A 17823-nucleotide genomic window follows, 5' to 3' on the forward strand; every position below is an offset into this window, starting at 1 on the left:
GTATTGTACTGCCTCGAGGTGAATACCATAAGCCAGGAATGGGGAATCAGATGTTCCTGAACTTCATTTCCCATCAGGCCCACCAGCATAGCTGGAAATTGGAGGCCAATAACCTCTGAAGGGTCACAAGCTCCCCATTCCTGCCATAAACTACGCAGACACATAAGCATCCATGGGAAGGTATTAGGCCTAGGAGAGACACAATTTGGTTGAGGCCACCTGGCGCTGTTCACTACCTCTTTGCATATGTGCAGCTCCTCTTAAGACTATTAATTCCAGAATCTAAAATTCCCTAACTATGACGAAGCGTGGTTTAAGAACGCAGTAAGTAAGTAAGTAAACAATAAAATGATTTTTACAACAGAATGGAATCTATATTTGAGATCTGGGAGGCTAAGAGCTTCTAGGACTGTTTCCAATGTAATATATTACAAGTCTTGCCTCTTTCTGTAGAGTCATAGATTTGCTTTTCTTGATGGGCATTTCATCAGGTTCTTGATTTGAATTTCGTTTTCTGATGCTTTCTTCATCCATTTTGCTTACTTGATGCTGATGTGCCTATTATATTAGTGAATCCTGCAAACAGCACAAAGTTAACTATGATTATATTATTTAAAAGTCTGTTTATCTCTTGACTTCAAAAAAGCAACGGGGGACCCATAGCGCTCTTACCTCACTCCGAGTTGGCTTTGTAATGTTATAGCATAATCCAATCTAAGTGTGGGACACTGTGATATCACCTCACTGGTCCTATGATCCCTGATTATCTAGATCACGTAGCCAGCAAGAAGAACCCTGTTTTTAATGCCTGCCAAGAGGGTGAAGCAGTGTACCTTTTGCTTCCACACTTACCTGTTATGGCTCATCCATTTAACTAATCTTGAATTTTGGTAGTAATCAGTATTCAACTTAAGAGGTACAAATGCCAATGCCTAGGAGCACTCCATTTTTTGAAACAACAGTTTGCCATTTTCATGACAATGTATGAGTAATATAAAGGTGGCTTATCTGCCTTGATGGGAGCTCAAAGGTTGGAAATGAATTTGCTGTACAAAACATGATTTGATGTTACGGATAACTTATTATCAGATAGTTTGCTGGCCAGCAGTGATCAGATGACTTTGTTATCAGTTTGCTCATTTTATATGGCAAACTTTATACCTGGTTTGATGGTTTAACATGCCTATTTGGTGTTCTGCAAGTCTATAATGTGTTTCCTTGTTTTGCACTTGCAAAGAGAGAAATGGACATAATAAGCCCATTATGTGTTCTGAGGTCTTCCTCTCTTTGAATACATCTCACTGTATGATAAAATAGGGCAGATGGAGCAAAGGACCAGTGGGAGCAACAAGAGGAGACACGGGAGGGTGTGTGCATGTCTGTGTGTTAGTCTGGATTAAACAAGGGCATCTGCAGGACTGAGGAGGAGCCAGAGGAAAGAATGATGTTAATCTATGGCCTTGTAAAGCAGAAGGATTATTGTCCCTTTTCTTTTCCTATTATTCTTTTCCCATTGGGTTATGTACTTCGTGTTTTATGCTGTAAACCGCCCTGTGATCTCTTGATGAAGGGCAGCAAATGAAAGAATGAATGAATGAATGAACGAACTGTTTAACCCAGAGAAGAGAAGCCCGAGGTTAAACTAGCAAACCAAAGGTTAAACCAGTGGTGGCCAAACTTGGCCCTCCAGATGTTTGGGACTACAATCCCCATTATCCCTGACCACTGGTTCTGTTACCTAGGGTTGATGGGAGTTGTAGTCTCAAAACATCTGGAGGGCCAAGTTTGGCCACCACTGGGTTAAACTAACCCCTTTCCAGCCCCAGGAGGAGCATCCACATGACACACCTACACACTGCAGCCGACGCTAATGTGTCGCGTGACACACAGTCTGGAAAGCTTTGTGCTAGAATATAACACAGAGGAGGAGCACAACGCATTAAGCTGATAGGGGAGAGAGGGCAGGGTTGTGGTCGCCCACAGGCAGTCACAACGCAGCATGTGAGCAGCTTTCTTTGCTGGGCAGCCAGTTCTCAAAACAAGAAAGGTGCCATTTTGGGGAAACTGGAAGCATTTGCAGGGCTTCTTTCACCTCTTGCTTGCTTATGTTTTGGAACTGTCATCACAAAGAGACAGAGAATGGGCCAGTGGTCTGAGCTATCATCTTGATTTGAGAAATCATCCTTGGGAAGAAAGGTGGCCTCAGTGATGATGCCCCTGCTCATACCTTTTGCCTGGGCTTTTAATTTTTTTCTGAAGAAACAGAGAGAGAGAGAGAGAGGCCTGCCTTTGGATAAGGATAGAAAAGGCAGGGAAAAATTCTTGCTGCACATCTGTGGCTCTCTCCTTCCTTCCCTGGGACTCAGCTAGACTCATGTTATTGAAGAATACACACACACACACACACACACACACACATATATAGGGGGTGGAGGGCAGGGTGCCAACTCCAGCTGCGGCATTTGAAAGTGCAATCCTAAAAATGTCCACTCAAATGCAACACCTGTTGGATCCACAGGTAAATTAAATTAGGATTGCAGGCAGTGTGCTGCACTGGTTGAGCCCACAGATGCATTTGCAAACTAGGGGGACTGCCATAGCCACTATGCACTGATGGCAAGCATGCAAGAGCGGATGTGGCCATCGCACACCTGGGCACACCTTCACACTTTCCCTTCATGGCCAGTGCCTAGGCTGGAAGAAAGTCTTACTTTTCTTTTAAACCAAATTGGTGGCAGCGGGGTGATCTTCTTGGAGAGTCCAGCTGGGGTGGAAAGCAGGGCAGTTCCCTCCCTGCTTACAATGGTTTTAAGATAAGGAACATCACTCATCCCAGAAAAACAATAACAACACACTATTAGGATTTGGTGGGGGAAGTCTTGTAATGGAGTCAACAGAAGGCTCTCCCACCCCAAGTCTAATTGCAGTGGGAGAGCCTTCTATGGACTCCACTGGAGTCAATAGGCCACACCCCTTGTAGGCTGAGGAGACCAGGGTCCAAATCCACACCCATCCATGTAGTTCCCAGGTTGACCTTGGGCAAGTTCCTAATTCACACACGAATCTGCCTCACAGGGGTTGTTGTGTGGGGACAGTGAGGGTCACGTATGTCACCTTAAGCTACCCTGGAAGGAAGGTGAGATGTAAAAAACAAAGCAAACTGGGGAATTGTGGTTTAATCTTATAGACTATAAACCAGGATATTAAACCAGGATCAGAACCAGGTTTACTTGACCAAGACTGCGGCACTTGAATTGTTTTGAACAGTAAATGAAAGAACAACAGAACACTTGGCTGCCCTCTATGGATACACCAAGTAATACAATGACAGTTCTAGCAAATCTATTGCAAATACGCAAGAATCTATAGCTGTCAAAGTAGCTGTCAAAGCAGGAAAATAAAAGAGAACTTTGTTACGATGGCTTTGCTGGTTAGATTTGTTACAATTTGGACATAAATTATTGGAAATAAAGGCAACAAATTATTTGACTTTTGGGTCTGATTTTGAAAGAAATTAAGTTACCATATTCCCTCTAGAGGGAGGCTGGGACATTGCAACAGTAGCAGCAAGTGGAAAAATACTATGAATTTGAGCAGGATCTGTTATCTCTTGGGAAAGCTGCAAAAACGAAGCATTATTTTGTCTACAGAGGTTTCTATACTAAAGGAGACAATGGATTTATCTATTGAAGAAAGGAAGGGACTTGGCGCAAGTTATGTTCCTGAATAACAAAAGCCTCTGTGGAGAACAAGACGTTTCTGAATTAGAAGGTTTCTGCAGCAGAACAGGAAAAAGCAACCTGAGGAATAAGAGCTGGACCAAATTTGAAGCCGGAGTATTTGGAACATCCAGACTTTAAAAGGACCAAGAAATAGAATTTAGGTTAGACTCTTAAACATAGAGGTCTGGATGGAAGAACAATGACTTTTTCTGAGAGTTTTTTCGAGATTGGACTTTCTGAAATTAAAACCTATCAGAAGACGGCAAAGTGGAGTTGAGATATAGGCTGGTAGTAGACAATGGATGAACTTTGGGGATTGGAACCGGGGAATGGGGGGGGGGGGAGATTTGGAATCCAAAGGCTGTAAAATTATATATTATTTCTTTCTTTTCTTTTTTCATGTTTGTTGTTTGAAAATAGGGGAATTCGTGGAAGGGAAATGGGGTCGATCTTAGGGAATTATATAAAATATAAGGAGAAATGGTTCATTAAGATAAATAAGATAAATTAATTTCGAATAAATGGGTTATTTAAAATTACAAATAAGGTTTTAAAATTTGGGGTAAGAATCTGTGGAATCAATTTAAGGGAAATGGAATACAAGAGGGGGAGGGGGGGGAAGTCCGGGAAAGATGCCACTGAAACCAAGTGTAAATCATATTTGTTTTTTCTTTCTTGCTTGCTATCTTTCCTTTTTATTCTGGAAATTTTTAAATAAATATTATTAAAAAAAAAAGAATCTATAGCAAATATTCATGCAAGTCTCTCGCATAATTATCCCTGTGAATCTTTTCACATTTTCAGCCTGGAAGCGAGAGTAGCACTCACCGTGTTTGGCTTAACTCTTGAGTCATCGAAACACCTTCCCTTCACTTATCTCCTCCTTCAGCAGACAATGCCCCCGACTCTAAAGCAGAATGCTGGGAAACAGCAGTCACTTAAGTACAGAGGTTATAAACAAAGGTAATGATTAAACTAGAATGCTTCCAATAATCATTAAAAGCCCAATTAATTTATTGGCGAAAAAAGGTAGAGTTTTTGGTTCCATTTTGATGTCCCCACCCCCAACCCTGCGTCTTGCAGTTTGAACAAGCACCGAAGTATTTGACAGTGCGGCACTCATGGACCAAGGCACCAACAAGGTTGCCGTGATTTTATAAGACATCAAGGTCTTCCTGCATGATTAAAAAGCAAAAGCAAAACCCACTGAACTTGGGGAAGAGATCATTGTGGATTATTTTGTATACAATCTTCTTAATTTTAAAGGTTTTTAAAGCAATACATTGCTTACTTTAGCAAAAAGGAAAGAATTTAAAAAGGAAACAGACAGCTCCTATCTACTTCAAACAATTGGCTGGCTGCCAAACTGCTCTCCTGTCCTGTTTGTCTGGATGGACTGAACTTCTCTTGAACTTGCAAACAGGCTGAATGCAGTCAGAAAGAAGGAAAGAAAATCTCCTTTTGTTTCCAGCCTTGAGCACATTTGCAGACAAACAAACAAACTTAGTTAATTACTTTTCTGCACTTGGGGTTTAGAATATATCTTGTTCGATCCCTCCTTCACTATCACCCCTGATTATTGGCCATGCTAGCTGCAGCTGATGGGAGTTGAGTCCAACAGTATGCAGAGGACTGTCAAAGTTTCTCAACCTAGCCCTAGATTTTTAAAATGTCTCCAATGTTGACATTCACACACTTTTCTGAAGAGATGTTCAGAACTTCTGTGTTTTAATACGTCTTCTTTATCTGTGTGTCCAGAATTAAAGTTAAATAAAATAGGTTGGAGGCTGCCTAGTTCTTAGAGCTAGTGAAGCCCAACAACATATTGAGGACCAGGGGTTCCCCATCACTCTCAGGCCAAATAGGTTTCTGTAGTGCTTCAGAAACCAACACACCTCGATTGACCACAGCAGAACAAGAGAGATTAGGGTGCACATCACCAGAAGCGATGCCTCTGTCATACTGTTACAAAAACAATTGTGTCGTGCAAAAATCACATAGGCTACACGAGCAAAGGGTTTGGTAATAGTCCTAGATTGTGCAAGAGTTCAAAGCAGCTCGAAACAAATGTTTCGACTGTTATAGCAACCAATAAGTATGTACACATGTTCAGCATATTAATTTCACAATGGCAAATTTGATTTGAATAAATGAGTGAGATTGGTCTTTTCTCCCCTCAATGATATAAACTGATTTATTTAAATTGCCTTTATTCAAATCAAGCCCCCCTAGATAACAGAACTAATCTACCTATGTGGTTGTTGCAAGGATGATAGAATTGATGTGTGCATAATGCTTAAAGTTACTGGTCTTCAGCTGGTTGGCCAGGAGCCACTATGAAAATATACAGTAAAAGATTAAGAAATGCATGTTTGGGTTAAAAGCAGGGCCTGGGTCTGAAAAGGCTGAAGACTACTGCTCTAAGCCATTCTTCCCAAACATGGCGTCCTCCAGATGGACTACAACTCCCCAAATCCCTGACCATCAGCCATGCTCTCTGGGACTGCTGGGAGTTGTGGCTCAAAATAGCTTGAGGGTGACAGGTTGTGGAAGGATGTTCTAAATTGCTACTAAAGGTATGCTTAGCAGTATTACTATAGTGTCCAGTCCTCATGGATGTTGAGATGCATTTGAATAAGATTTGCACAGGCTTTTGTACAATGTCCTAAAAAGCTTGACTTTGCAAAGGTGAAATGTAAAAGCAATATTAGAGCCCCTATCTATAGCTTAAGGGCAATCTTAATTCATTCATATGCACTTTGGACTCCCCCCAGGGCTAATCCTTGAGCATAATGAGAATGAATTTCAACATTCTGAGATAGGCACAAAATGTTCAGTGCAATGTTTCCTTATATCTCTATGATCTATTGCAGGCAATTACATTAGTCAGGAATGGAATAAATAGTTCTTGAACACAAAATGAAAACACACCCAGATTGTAGTAGCTACCTGCTCTGAACTTACACAGTTGAGCTATAAAGGCAGCACCGATGCCAACAAGCACAGAGTCAAGCCAGTATCTTGCTAATCTCTCAAGGTAAAGTGCACAATGAGCTATTGCCAATCAGCATAATAATTTTTAAAAAGTTACCTCCGTGTAAGTCCTACACACAACACATTGCTAAACTATGGAATTTGCTTCCACAAGATCAACTGATGGTCCCCAATATAGTTTTGGCATGGGACTAGGCAAAAGATAAGGCTAATTGGTTGCTACTAGTCATGGTGACTTTATATTTCCTCCAGCATCAGAGGCCACAGCCTCAGAATTTCAGTCGCTGGAGAACACGATTGGGAAAGAGTGATCTCCCTTTACCTCCTGCCTGTTTGCTTCCCAGAAGCATCAAGTTGTGCCCTGTAGGAACAGAATGCCAGACTAGCTATGCCTTAGGTCCTATCCAGGAGGACTCATCATCTATGCTTTCAAGAATTTCCAGGCACTAACTCCAAGTGGGCTTGCTGTCCCAAATAGCGTGTGCTGCATCTTGGCTCTATTGGCTCTGTCACTTATTTATTATATTTATTTGCAGTATTTATAGCCCCCCCTCCTCATTTAATGTTCTCAATCCCAGAGCAGGGAATAAAGTAATAAAAACAAACGGGGGAGGGGGGGGAGCAACGATGTATAAAAATTACAAAATCGTATAAACAGGACCAATGAACAACTGAAACATTATATCACGAGCAAAACGGCAGCAACAAAAATTAATCGTTTCAATTTAACCAAATACCTAGATAAAAACAAACACAACATTTGAGCAGATTATAGAACCAAGGTGTCAGGGGTTCAGGAGCAGAGGCACAGGGAGGAGAGGAGATGGAGAGCGAAGGGGAGGAATCTGAGGGGAGCGTAGGAGAAGAGGACAGTGGACCGAGGGATTCCATGAGCCTCTCCAGCGAATCGGAAGATTCACAGAAGGGGGCGCCAGTGGCCAGGGGTAGGGAGTTCCCAAGGGGAATGCCCCAGAAGCAAGGGGGCAGCAGGGACTCCCAGAGCAGTAGTTGGAAATCAGGACCAGCTTCCCCACCAGAGCAGAGTGGGGGGGAAGAGTCCCAAGGATCGGGGCCAGTGCATTCTCCAACAGGGAGAGAAGATAAGGCAGGGCTGACCACACCTCCATCGGAGAGTCAGACAACGGAGGGGAGGTCAGATCCGGCCAGTATCCCGGAAGAGGGAAGCAGTGACAGAAGTAGTGTAACGGTCAGGAGGAAGGTCACTGGGTTGGCGCGAGAGGCAAGTTCAAATGTACAGGAGCGCGGGACAGCAGAGAATGAGGATTGGGAACCGGGTCCTAAAGCCCGCCGGAGGGAGGGGGAGGAGCTAAGCGACTCAGCGTCGGAAGAGTCCAGAAAGGGCAATGCCCCAGCGGGCAGGAGGACCCAGAGGAGGAGAGAGCAGCGTAAAAGGTGGAGCAGGGCTAGGATCTTAAACTGGTGTCATAGGGGAGGAGACTCAGATGGTACTTTGCCGGTCTAGGCTTTAAGACGTAGAGCTGCGCGCTGCGGCTTTGAAATGGAAACTGAACCTCAATAAAGACTTTTGTACATAACGACAGCCTAGCGTTGGTCCTCTGTGAGCTGGGACCTAGAGGCAGCTCTGACACAAGGGGTCTTAGCAGTGGTTCCCACATGCTATTTCCCTTGTGGCAGCCCCCTCCCTCCCTCCCTCTTCCACACAGAGGGCCCCACTCTGTGCCAACTAACTCTCCGTGGCTTTTGAGTCGCTTAGCATATTTCAGTATCCCCCTCCACCAATCCCTCCCTGTTCTCAATCTAAGGGGCATAAAGTCCACAAGCATCCAACCAAAAAAAGAATCCCACAAGAAACTCCCCTCCCTTCTCCACAGTAGCAGCAGAGCAAACCCCACAGTGCCCATATAGCTTTACTGAAGTCCTTTATTTACAGTATGTGCTGTGTAAAATTAACTTGTTCTTTCATTTACCGGTAGTTGAAATGACTGCAGCTAAGAAAGCAGATGAATGCCTATAGCCATCTCATGAATGGTATCAATTTTAATTGTTTCGTTTGGAGCTTTTGTCGTTCCCAGTCCCAATGCCTTGAGTGGGTAGCAGGGTTTTTTCTTTTCTCTCCTTCCCTATCCCAGACCACCAAAGGCAGTTTCATGCCATTCTTTGAAGAAGTACAGGCATGGACTTTGGCAAGCCTTAAAAGAAAGGGAACTCCAAAGTTTGGTGGGGACAGTCTCTGTGAGTCCTTGTGGGTCCTTGAAGTACATAGTGTATTTCAATAAAACATTACCAAGGTTAGGCTGCTCTGGGCTTTCTAGGCTATGGCTACAAGCACCTGAAGATGGGCCATAGTGTTGGCACCATCTAAAGCCGCAGAGCTGCTGAGAGCACCCCTATGTCAAGCATGTATAGTTCAGCCTTGAAAATATGAAGGCCTGGGTGCTGATAGCTGGTTCTCTGGAGGCATGCAGAAGGACTCTAGAAAGCAGTGGGTTTGTTTGTTTTTTGAAAAACAAAGTGTTTGTTCTTTTTTTCAATCATTTTCATAAGCTACTGGTATTAAAGGGTTAGAGATAGTCTCTTGTACCCATTCCCAGTTATTTGATTTAACTTCTCCTCTTTCACAAGGGGAGGAGTTGTGAGTGGGACTTGCTCCCCGTGCTTTGCAGGGGGGCGTGGTTGGGCCCCCTGCGTCACAGGGAGTCCCAGGCTCGTGCCACGCCCTCAGCTGGCCAATCCGGCTAGCTGGGGGCATGGTTTGCTACATTTAAGCGGCCCCGGCTCTGCCTGTTTGGTTCCTGCACGCACAGATCTCGCTTACTTACCACATGCTGTTTGTGGGTCCTTTGCTTTGTTCTAGTTTTGTTAATTTTGAAGTGCCTAAAAGCCTTCGCTGCAACGCTGCGACAGTGACTTTCATGCCAGGGATTGCTTGGTTTTCCTCGGCACGCTGCTCGCCAGCACAGGAATTTATTTCAACTTAACCCCTCTGGGTTCTGGCACTTGGAGCAAAGAAGGTTTCTGTGGGAAGGTTTACTTTAGCAGAGTTAAACAATCCCCTTTATAAGTTTATGCAGCGGTCAGCTTGTTGCTTACTCATCTGAGTTCTACTAAAAAAGATGCCTTCCTGGTTAAAAATCCCTTTGAATCCCTATTAAAGAATATACACACAAATCTGATTCATGTTAATATACAACTATTTTACTCTAAGATTCATACAGGTTTACAGAACTGTACCTGAATATAAGATGTTAGACCTTATGAGTTCCTAAACTCCCCTAGCACACGTTTGGTAAGGTAATAATAATAGCTTACAAACTCTCCATAGGTCAGATTTAAACCTCATTGCATGCTGAACTTTTAAGGGAAACAGGGAGAACACTGTGCTTGATTACCTTCCTCCCATTGCAAGGAGAAGAGACCTGACTAAGCCTGCCAGGGCAGCTCACTCTATGACATTAAACCCTTCATGCATTAATCAGACCGAAGCATGTTGGTTATATGAGCTTGTTACCCCTCATAACATGCTGTCTTCTTTTAAATAACTATTAAAGACAAAGGCAGATGCATGGTCCTCGCTCAGGGTTTGGCTTTACCTACTGGATCATTATATTGGGGTATCCACCTGGCAGGACAATTCAAAATTGTTTACAGATTTTCAGGTTCAATCGGACGTGGTGGGATCTCTGGGCTTTGGTGTTGTTGTTTTTCAAAGGACACTGGTGTGTGCATCAAGTTGATGCGGTAACTATTACACGCGTCTAAACGTTTTTAAAGTTTTTTTCTCTTAGTAGGGGCAGTTCACCTTTAGACGGTGGACTTCAGAAATCACTGCATTGGCTTTTGGACTGATAATCAAGCTGTCGTCAGTGTCCTGGCAAAGCAATCGCCACATTCCAAGAAGATGGACCGCTTCCATTCTTTAGCACCAGAGGCGCAACTGCTGCTGGACCCATTCCCTGAGCATCTTTGGAACCTTGCAAACTTGAAGTGATGGAGGGAGTATGGCCTCAGTGGCGCCTTCAGCTATTAGGTCTTAGAAGGTATTGGGCATAGTCTGCCCCCCCCAACAGTCCAAGTGCTTCAATACTGTGTACACCTGCATGACCCGGGGTGTGTGGCTAAGACTTTAAGGATGCAGTCAGCCGATATTCCCTTCTTCAGTAAATCCATTTATTTTACAGACCCCCCTGTTGAATTCGTAGTCTGCAGGGCGATTGAGGATTGGCACAGGTGGTAGACACAAAGTGGTGTGGGTTGTAGGCCTATCACGTTCATCACTCTTTGCCAAATACATAATAGATGATAGATGATAGATAGATAGATAGATAGATAGATAGATAGATAGATAGATAGATGATAGATAGATAGATAATTTGTTGGTCGAAATATGTATCTTGCTTGTACTCTGGCGCTTTCTCTGTTGCCCTCTTTGGTGCCCTAAGAGTGGGTGTAGTTGTTAACAAGGTTGAGCCAGGATGCTCCTCTAAGGGGTTTCGTTTGGAAGACGTAAATTTATCTAGTGCAGAGTCGCTGGGCTGCATCCATCAATAGAAAACTAACCAAAGGGGGAAAGGCACCCTTATTCAGCTCGCAGTATCAGAACATAAGATCCCTGACCTGTAAACGACATCAGGAGATACTGTTACCTTAGGCCCCCCGGTTCTAGCACATCCCTGATACATCGGGATGGTACCCACCTCTCCCGGCATCGGTTCACACAGGTGATGCGTTTGGCCATGGAAGCCAGTGGCTTCCCGGCCAGAAAATATGCTGCTCATTCCTGCTCATGGGGGCCTGCCTACAGACAGATTCAATGACATGAGTCATGTGTTGGAGGGGAGGGTGTGGCCATCACCTACCCCTCCCTTTGAAGGGTATTCCATTAAAGGAATCCAGTGGTTGTGGTTCCTGTCCAAAGCCCAGGTGGTGGCTAGGGCCATGGAACTACCCTTTAGTGACTAAGGGAAATCTTCCAGTTGATTTGCATCAACAAGTTCTCCCTACAGGTTGTTAACCCTTGTGTGACTTCCTGCAGAGTGGTCAGGAGTCAAGTATAGTCTGTTCAGATCCAGTGCCTAAGCCAATACCACTCACATTCTGTAACCAAGTTGTGGCCTTTTTTAGCCCATTAACCTAAAATACTTGTGTCCATGTGTCTTATTCCATCACAAAGCAGGGGACAGGGCCTTGACTCGCAACTGATCTGCATTTTACCCACAGACATGAACATCACTGTCTCCTGTAAGGCTTTTCCTTTTTTAAACACCCATTGGTGTTAAAGAGTCAAAGCCTTCTGGGGGCGGGGGAAACCATTTTTTGTCAGGATTTCATCTGGGGAGGAAAAGGTGAAAGCTCCCCCTTCCCCACACCCTACATTCCTAATGTAAAATCAGCCACCAGTTGGCAGGCAGTATTGCTTGTCCTATAGCACCCAGGGCCATTAAGAACCAGGCAAGATCCTCTCTTCAAAGGGGCATGTTAAACTGTACTAGAATGCTGGAAATTAGCTTTTCTAGATCTATGCATAATGTGCTTTTTTCTTAAGCAGGCACAGGTCCCAAGAAAGTACACCTGGTTTCTTCAGAGGAGGAAGAGGAAGAGGAATCCTTGGATAACAGTGACACCATCTGTTAATTCTGGCTTGGAAATGGGGATTAGGCTGTCACGTAAGAACCCACATTCTGGCAGGCTCAAGCAGCTTGGGTGGCATTTCCATAATGAAAGCATTTTAGCTTTTTGAACATCAGGAAAAGTTCTAAATTTTGACCATGATTTTGAAGAGGGTTGTCATGGTGGGAGGGTGGGATGTTTGCTCTTTGACTGCCATAGACTGATCACATGTACATTTGATTTCAGTGAGTTTTAATTCAAGGTAAATTTGCTCTGAGTAGAAGAGTTGTAGTGATTTTTGCTAACTACCTAACCATGAAACCAATGGAGGGAGGTGAAAATCCTCTCTCTGTGTGTGTGGCTACTCTTGGAGCCTGTTTAAAAAAAAAAAAAAGCAAAAGCACAGCTTCTGGCCTTTTCCTCACAAAACAAATTATCAAGCCTCATACAGATATTTAGACAAAAGGAGTTGAGAGTAGAAATAGTCTGAGAAGCACCATTCAAGTTCAATGTAACTTGGATTTCTTAGCCATTACAACCCTCAGAATATTTTCCCTTGTGCTACCTTGGAACCTTTTCCTTCAGAATTATTCCTGCAGCTTTATGATCCATTGTAAAGCAAAGCAGTTATGTACAGTGGTGATTATTCACTACAAAGGACATTGTAACAGAATGGAAGCTGGCAGAATGAAACTGTTTTTGGCAATAGAGTAATGTGCTTCTATGAATCAATGAATTTCTGAGTTAGGTTACACTTGGATGTGTTGCATGAAGAACCATTTATTTAGGGAAGTGAATTGTGAACATTCAGCGTGTTAACATTTAGATGAGGTTTCTGTAGTAGGTAGGAAAATGGAGAATAGGTTTTAATCCTTTCCAGCAACCTGTTTAAAATGACAATGTGCAAGCCAAAACCAGGCATTGCCTTTGCTTGTAACAGCCACATAAAGCATTGTGGTCTTTCCCCCTCTCTGGCATCCATTGATACCAAGTGTTTGGTGTGATGTCATGTGCATGTTGTATTGCTAGACACAGGTGTTCAATGTAGCATAATATTTAGTTCTGATCTTAATTTCTTTAAGAAAATGTTGCCATCAAAACCAGTTTAATACTGGTCATGTACTAAATATACCCTTTGTCAGCTGTATCATAAGGTGCAAAACTAAGATGCTGACTGATCTGTGCAGCAAATATTTGTTTTCAAAATATGAGAGCTAATTTGAAAGGTTAAAGTACTTGATTAGAAAACTATTTCTAGTTCTTTGATCAGTTGATCAGTTTGTTTTGTGTGGAATTGTTTGGTCCAACACAGCTGGTGCATTACATCTAATTTTTCCTGATTTAATATGATAGATAATAAAAGTTAAATCATATTATAGCTCTCCCTTGAACATCAATATTCAAAATGGTTAGTTACTAGACACTGTGTTCAACTGCTCTGTTTCTGTACGTTATTATGTTGGCACAAAGAGCTGTGGGTATGTGTAGGAAGAATTAGAGATGGCTTTAGAATCAAAGGGTATATCTGGATCCAGGAGCTGTGAGGGGCTGGTAGAGCCACTTAATCAGAAGAACTAAAAATTATCATAAAGTACTGCTACAATAAATACAGCTTTCCCTACCTGTTCGCATAGCAGTTTAACAGCAAAAAGTAAAGTGAAGGAATCCCAAATGACTGTCTGATGTCAGATGCACAGGCATAATTATATATTATAGTCCCTTTGCTATACTTACTATTAAATTTATATGCTGCCCTTCATCTGAAGATCACAAGGCAGTACGCTTAACAAAATAATTGCTCTGTTGACAATATTGGATAAATAGTAGCTTTTAAGATGCTATAGTCTATATCCTCCAACGAGGAGCAGCATTCTGTCACTGAATTGACAGTCTCTCTGGAAGCTGCAGGTATTAGTTGCAATGGTTCTAACACGCCCACTGATGCCTGCATCCTAATTTCTAAATGCCCCTACTTTTTCCAGTTATATATTCCCACTCCACATTGTCAAATTTGTAACAGTACAGTGCAACAACAGTTTACTCTATAAAATAAATATGACAGTAATTGTTATGGAAAAAGTTATTTATGCCTGTTAGAAAAGTAATAAAGAACACTCTTAAAACCAGCCTTTACATCTTTGGAGTTTTTAGAAACTATTTATTAATTAAATAGAAAATATAATAAAAATATACCAAAGGCATTTGCGACAAGTCACAAAACAGTAATGCTGGAACTTTGACTTTTCAGAGTGCACAAGGAATCTAGAGAAGGCCAGAGGAAGGTAGGGAAAGAACGTCTAGTGTTCCATTTACCAGCAGTTCATCCCATGTTTGCAGCAGTATGAAATGCTACATCTTTGGTTTTCCTGCAAATCTTTCACAAAAGTAATTTTGGAAAGCAACAAACATGTCTGTTCCAAGATCACCACCTGCTCAGTATATGAGTCCTGACTTTGACCCCTTTGAGATTATTTCCACTGTCTCAGTAATGAGACAACAGCTGAGCACAGAATGGAAAACCTAGTTTGCACATCCCAAACCAACATATTGTGGAATCCTGACCCCAAACCAATGATAAGAGGAATGGTGGTAGCCAGATCAAAGATGTAGCTTCTTGGATCCAGCCTACACAACCACAGCCCATTTTGACTTTTACTAACTTCCCAAGAGGTAGCTGTGTTAATCTGTAGCAGCAAAGAGGCTTTTGGCACTTTTTAAAGTCGAACATATTCTGTAATAAATCTGCTTGTATTTATTTAATTAAAATATATGTAACCCACTCTAGTCAAGGATTTCAGAGTGGGTACAACAATTAAAAAAGCAAATCCAACTGCACAGGAGAAAGTGGATAAACAATAAAACATGGGTGACAGTTATTACAAATTAAACCTGAGTAAATAAACAGGTTTTAGTCCGGCACCAAAATTAAAATCTGTCTAGTGGCAACTTTGTTTAAGAGGGGAAGACATTTTGCAAGTAGGGAAATAGGTGTGGCAAAAGTTCTTTTTATGAATGTTGTGATAAATCCATTAAATCTTTAAGGTGCTACAAGTCTCTTTGCTGTCTTTCTTTGGAATTATATAAAAAATGTTGATTAAGCTTTTGTCTTTGTATGCACTCCTCAAAAGATGCAGCTGTGCAGGATACTGAGGTAGAAACATGACAGCAGCAAACCAAGCTAAGGCTCCCTGGGTGCCGAAACACACTTCCTATGGGCAGACAAGGATCTGCCCTTAAGCCTCCTACTGGAAGACTCTACCCTTCTAATACACAAACCATTCTGCCTGCAAAAATCTGCTCCAGTATTGAGATATTTCCCATCATCTGCTCATGTTTCATTGTGTCAAGGCAGAGTCATACTTTGAGAAGCCTCAGCCTATTCCAGTGTATTACGGTACTTTTCTTGACCTCTTCAACCGCAGGAGTCAATATCATACAGATTACGTCTAGATCACATGTCTTTCTCCCTCCCATATGTTCTCTTGTCATTTCATTTGGGTTTCTACCCTTTATAAATCTGTAAGACATTTAATATATGAGATTTCATCTTTGTGCTTCCATGTTTGTTTGCTGGTAGATGGCACTGTAATACTATATGTTCTGTCCTTTCAGCTTGCTGAGAAAATAATGTGGAAATTCCATACCTGAAATCAAGTCCATGGCCTACAAATCCTCAGGTCTTTCCCCCCATTCAGATATTTTCTTAAGATGTTGAAAATCCTTGAATACAATGTGTTACAAAAACGAATGCATTTTACAGGGGGAAAGAACAGAAGAGTGTCTTTTTCAGGACACTCACTGTCCCACAAACGTCTCCTATCCTCAGCATTGAGACCTATAGTTGTGGACATGGTGTATCATACCTGCTGAACCATTTCCAGGATCTAGCCTTATTAATGATGGAAAAATTCAATGTTATTCAGGAACGTCTTCTGGTGGAACTACTTCCAGAAGCATCTGAAGGTGCATAGTGATGGGCTCTGAAACGCAGAAGTTGTTGAGGTCAGAAGCCTTTAGAAATGGCAATTGCACTGTTAGTACCATTTCTTTTCCTAGATCATTTCCCCTTTTACACCTAACCACTTAGAAGCCTCCGTGTTGATTCCACAAGACAGATTATGGGCTTTACTTTTCCTATACCCAAATTAACATGGGTCTTGAGAATATTCCAGAAATTACAGTTTCAAAACCAATGCTTTATTGTGATGCCTTCCATTTCTTAAGTGTACCAGGTGGTGTGTGCAATGCTGAGCACATCACATCAACTGAAAACCAATCTAAGCATCTTGTTATTTCTGGAACATCAAGAGGTCTATTCAAAATCAGTATACACGGTCTTATGCTATTGGTGCTATCAGGGTAGAGTAGCATTCTGTTCTACTGGAACTCTGGTTCAATTGATTTATATTTTCATGTTTATTTTTAACTTTGCAAACTATGGGCTGTTTTTAGATAACTGCTTTAACATGATGAAATTATAAGTGGTCATTTGTTGGCATGGCAACTGGCAAAGTGAGGGCATCTCAGACCACATTTCAAATGGTTTCCAGGACATAATGAGCTGTAACCTTAGCTAAGTGTCAAGAGTCCACTCAAAAGACCAGTTGCCACAATCAAAAGGATCTATTTCCTGTGTATGTCAAACTACCAACAAGTTTCAATCTTTAAAGAAAAGATGGCTAGTGGTTAGCAATAAGCAGGCACAGGAATGTCTAAAATTCTTTAAAATACAGGGAGGCATAAAAATTGTCTACCCTGAAGGAAGGGGAGAAATTCCAATTGGAATGTTTTTGTAACTGGAAACACTAGCACCCATGTGCCTGCAAAGGGCAAGTGGCCAGTGCACTAAAGCATGCATTCTGTATGTAATCTCTAGCAACTCAAGTGATCTGAGGAGAGCACATACCCCATTTCCGGCTCTATGAGCCTCCTCTATTCCCATAATTTCCTCTTTATTGTATCTCATGCACGCCACCTGTTCCTCTTTAAGAAGCTCTTTCCCTTTGAATCAGAGTTAAAGAGCCACACCCAGATTATTTCATCACAAACACCTCTTCCCCTGGGATGGAAACCAACCATATACTCACTTGAGATTTTTTGAGCCCAGCTGAATTTGAAGTGGATGAAAAGTACATAAAAGACAAGTCCACTGATAATAAACAGAACGCAATACAGATATGGCAGCTCGGGTGCAGTGATGATGGGTGCCAGGACCAGCACAATGGAAACCAACATCACAAGGATGGGGATAATAAGAGGGACCTGCAAGAGAGAGTGGAGGGGGTGGGAATGTAATTGTGTGTGTGGAGGAATCCCAGATTGAAACGACCTAGCAAGGCCAAGTAATATTCTGGCTCAAGAGTCTAATGCACTCTATTTTAACAACTTGGCTGTTTCATCAGGAACAGCATACAAATGTTATTTGCCAGGCCAATAGAGGATCTGGTGGTTTTGGCAAGTCTTGCCATAGTCCAGGCATTCCACATTTTAATTGGCTTCTGCATGATACCCAAGTCAT

General features: G+C 42.3%; 2 protein-coding genes across 6 annotated transcripts in view; one reads left to right on the top strand and one right to left on the bottom strand.

The window, feature by feature from the left end:
* The window catches only part of TDRD12 (tudor domain containing 12), a 75234-nt gene extending 65937 nt beyond the window's left edge, over positions 1 to 9297 (top strand). Inside the window, exon 29 of one of the 2 annotated variants that reach the window (XM_079988083.1) lies at positions 8796 to 9297. Coding sequence is in view for 1 of the 2 variants with exons in the window: in XM_079988084.1 (XP_079844210.1) it covers positions 8672 to 8712 (41 nt within the window). In the remaining variant the exon portion in view is untranslated. Of the gene's footprint in view, positions 1 to 8671 lie in introns of both variants that reach the window. The other variant, XM_079988084.1, reaches the window with a different exon arrangement.
* Positions 1 to 17823, bottom strand: part of SLC7A9 (solute carrier family 7 member 9) — a 51341-nt gene that overhangs the window by 14217 nt on the left and 19301 nt on the right. For 3 of the 4 annotated variants that reach the window (XM_079988095.1, XM_079988097.1, XM_079988094.1), the window contains 2 exons: positions 17393 to 17567; positions 14443 to 16285 (listed from right to left, as the gene is read on the bottom strand). The exons of the other annotated variant lie outside the window; for it this stretch is intronic. In XM_079988095.1, coding sequence (XP_079844221.1) covers positions 16221 to 16285; positions 17393 to 17567 — 240 coding nt within the window. In that variant the 3' untranslated portion in view covers positions 14443 to 16220. Of the gene's footprint in view, positions 1 to 14442; positions 16286 to 17392; positions 17568 to 17823 lie in introns of those variants that run through there. 4 annotated transcript variants of the gene reach the window in all.

This window comes from Podarcis cretensis (genome assembly GCF_951804945.1).
Source record: "Podarcis cretensis genome assembly, chromosome: 8".
NCBI classification, from domain to species: Eukaryota; Metazoa; Chordata; class Lepidosauria; order Squamata; family Lacertidae; genus Podarcis; species Podarcis cretensis.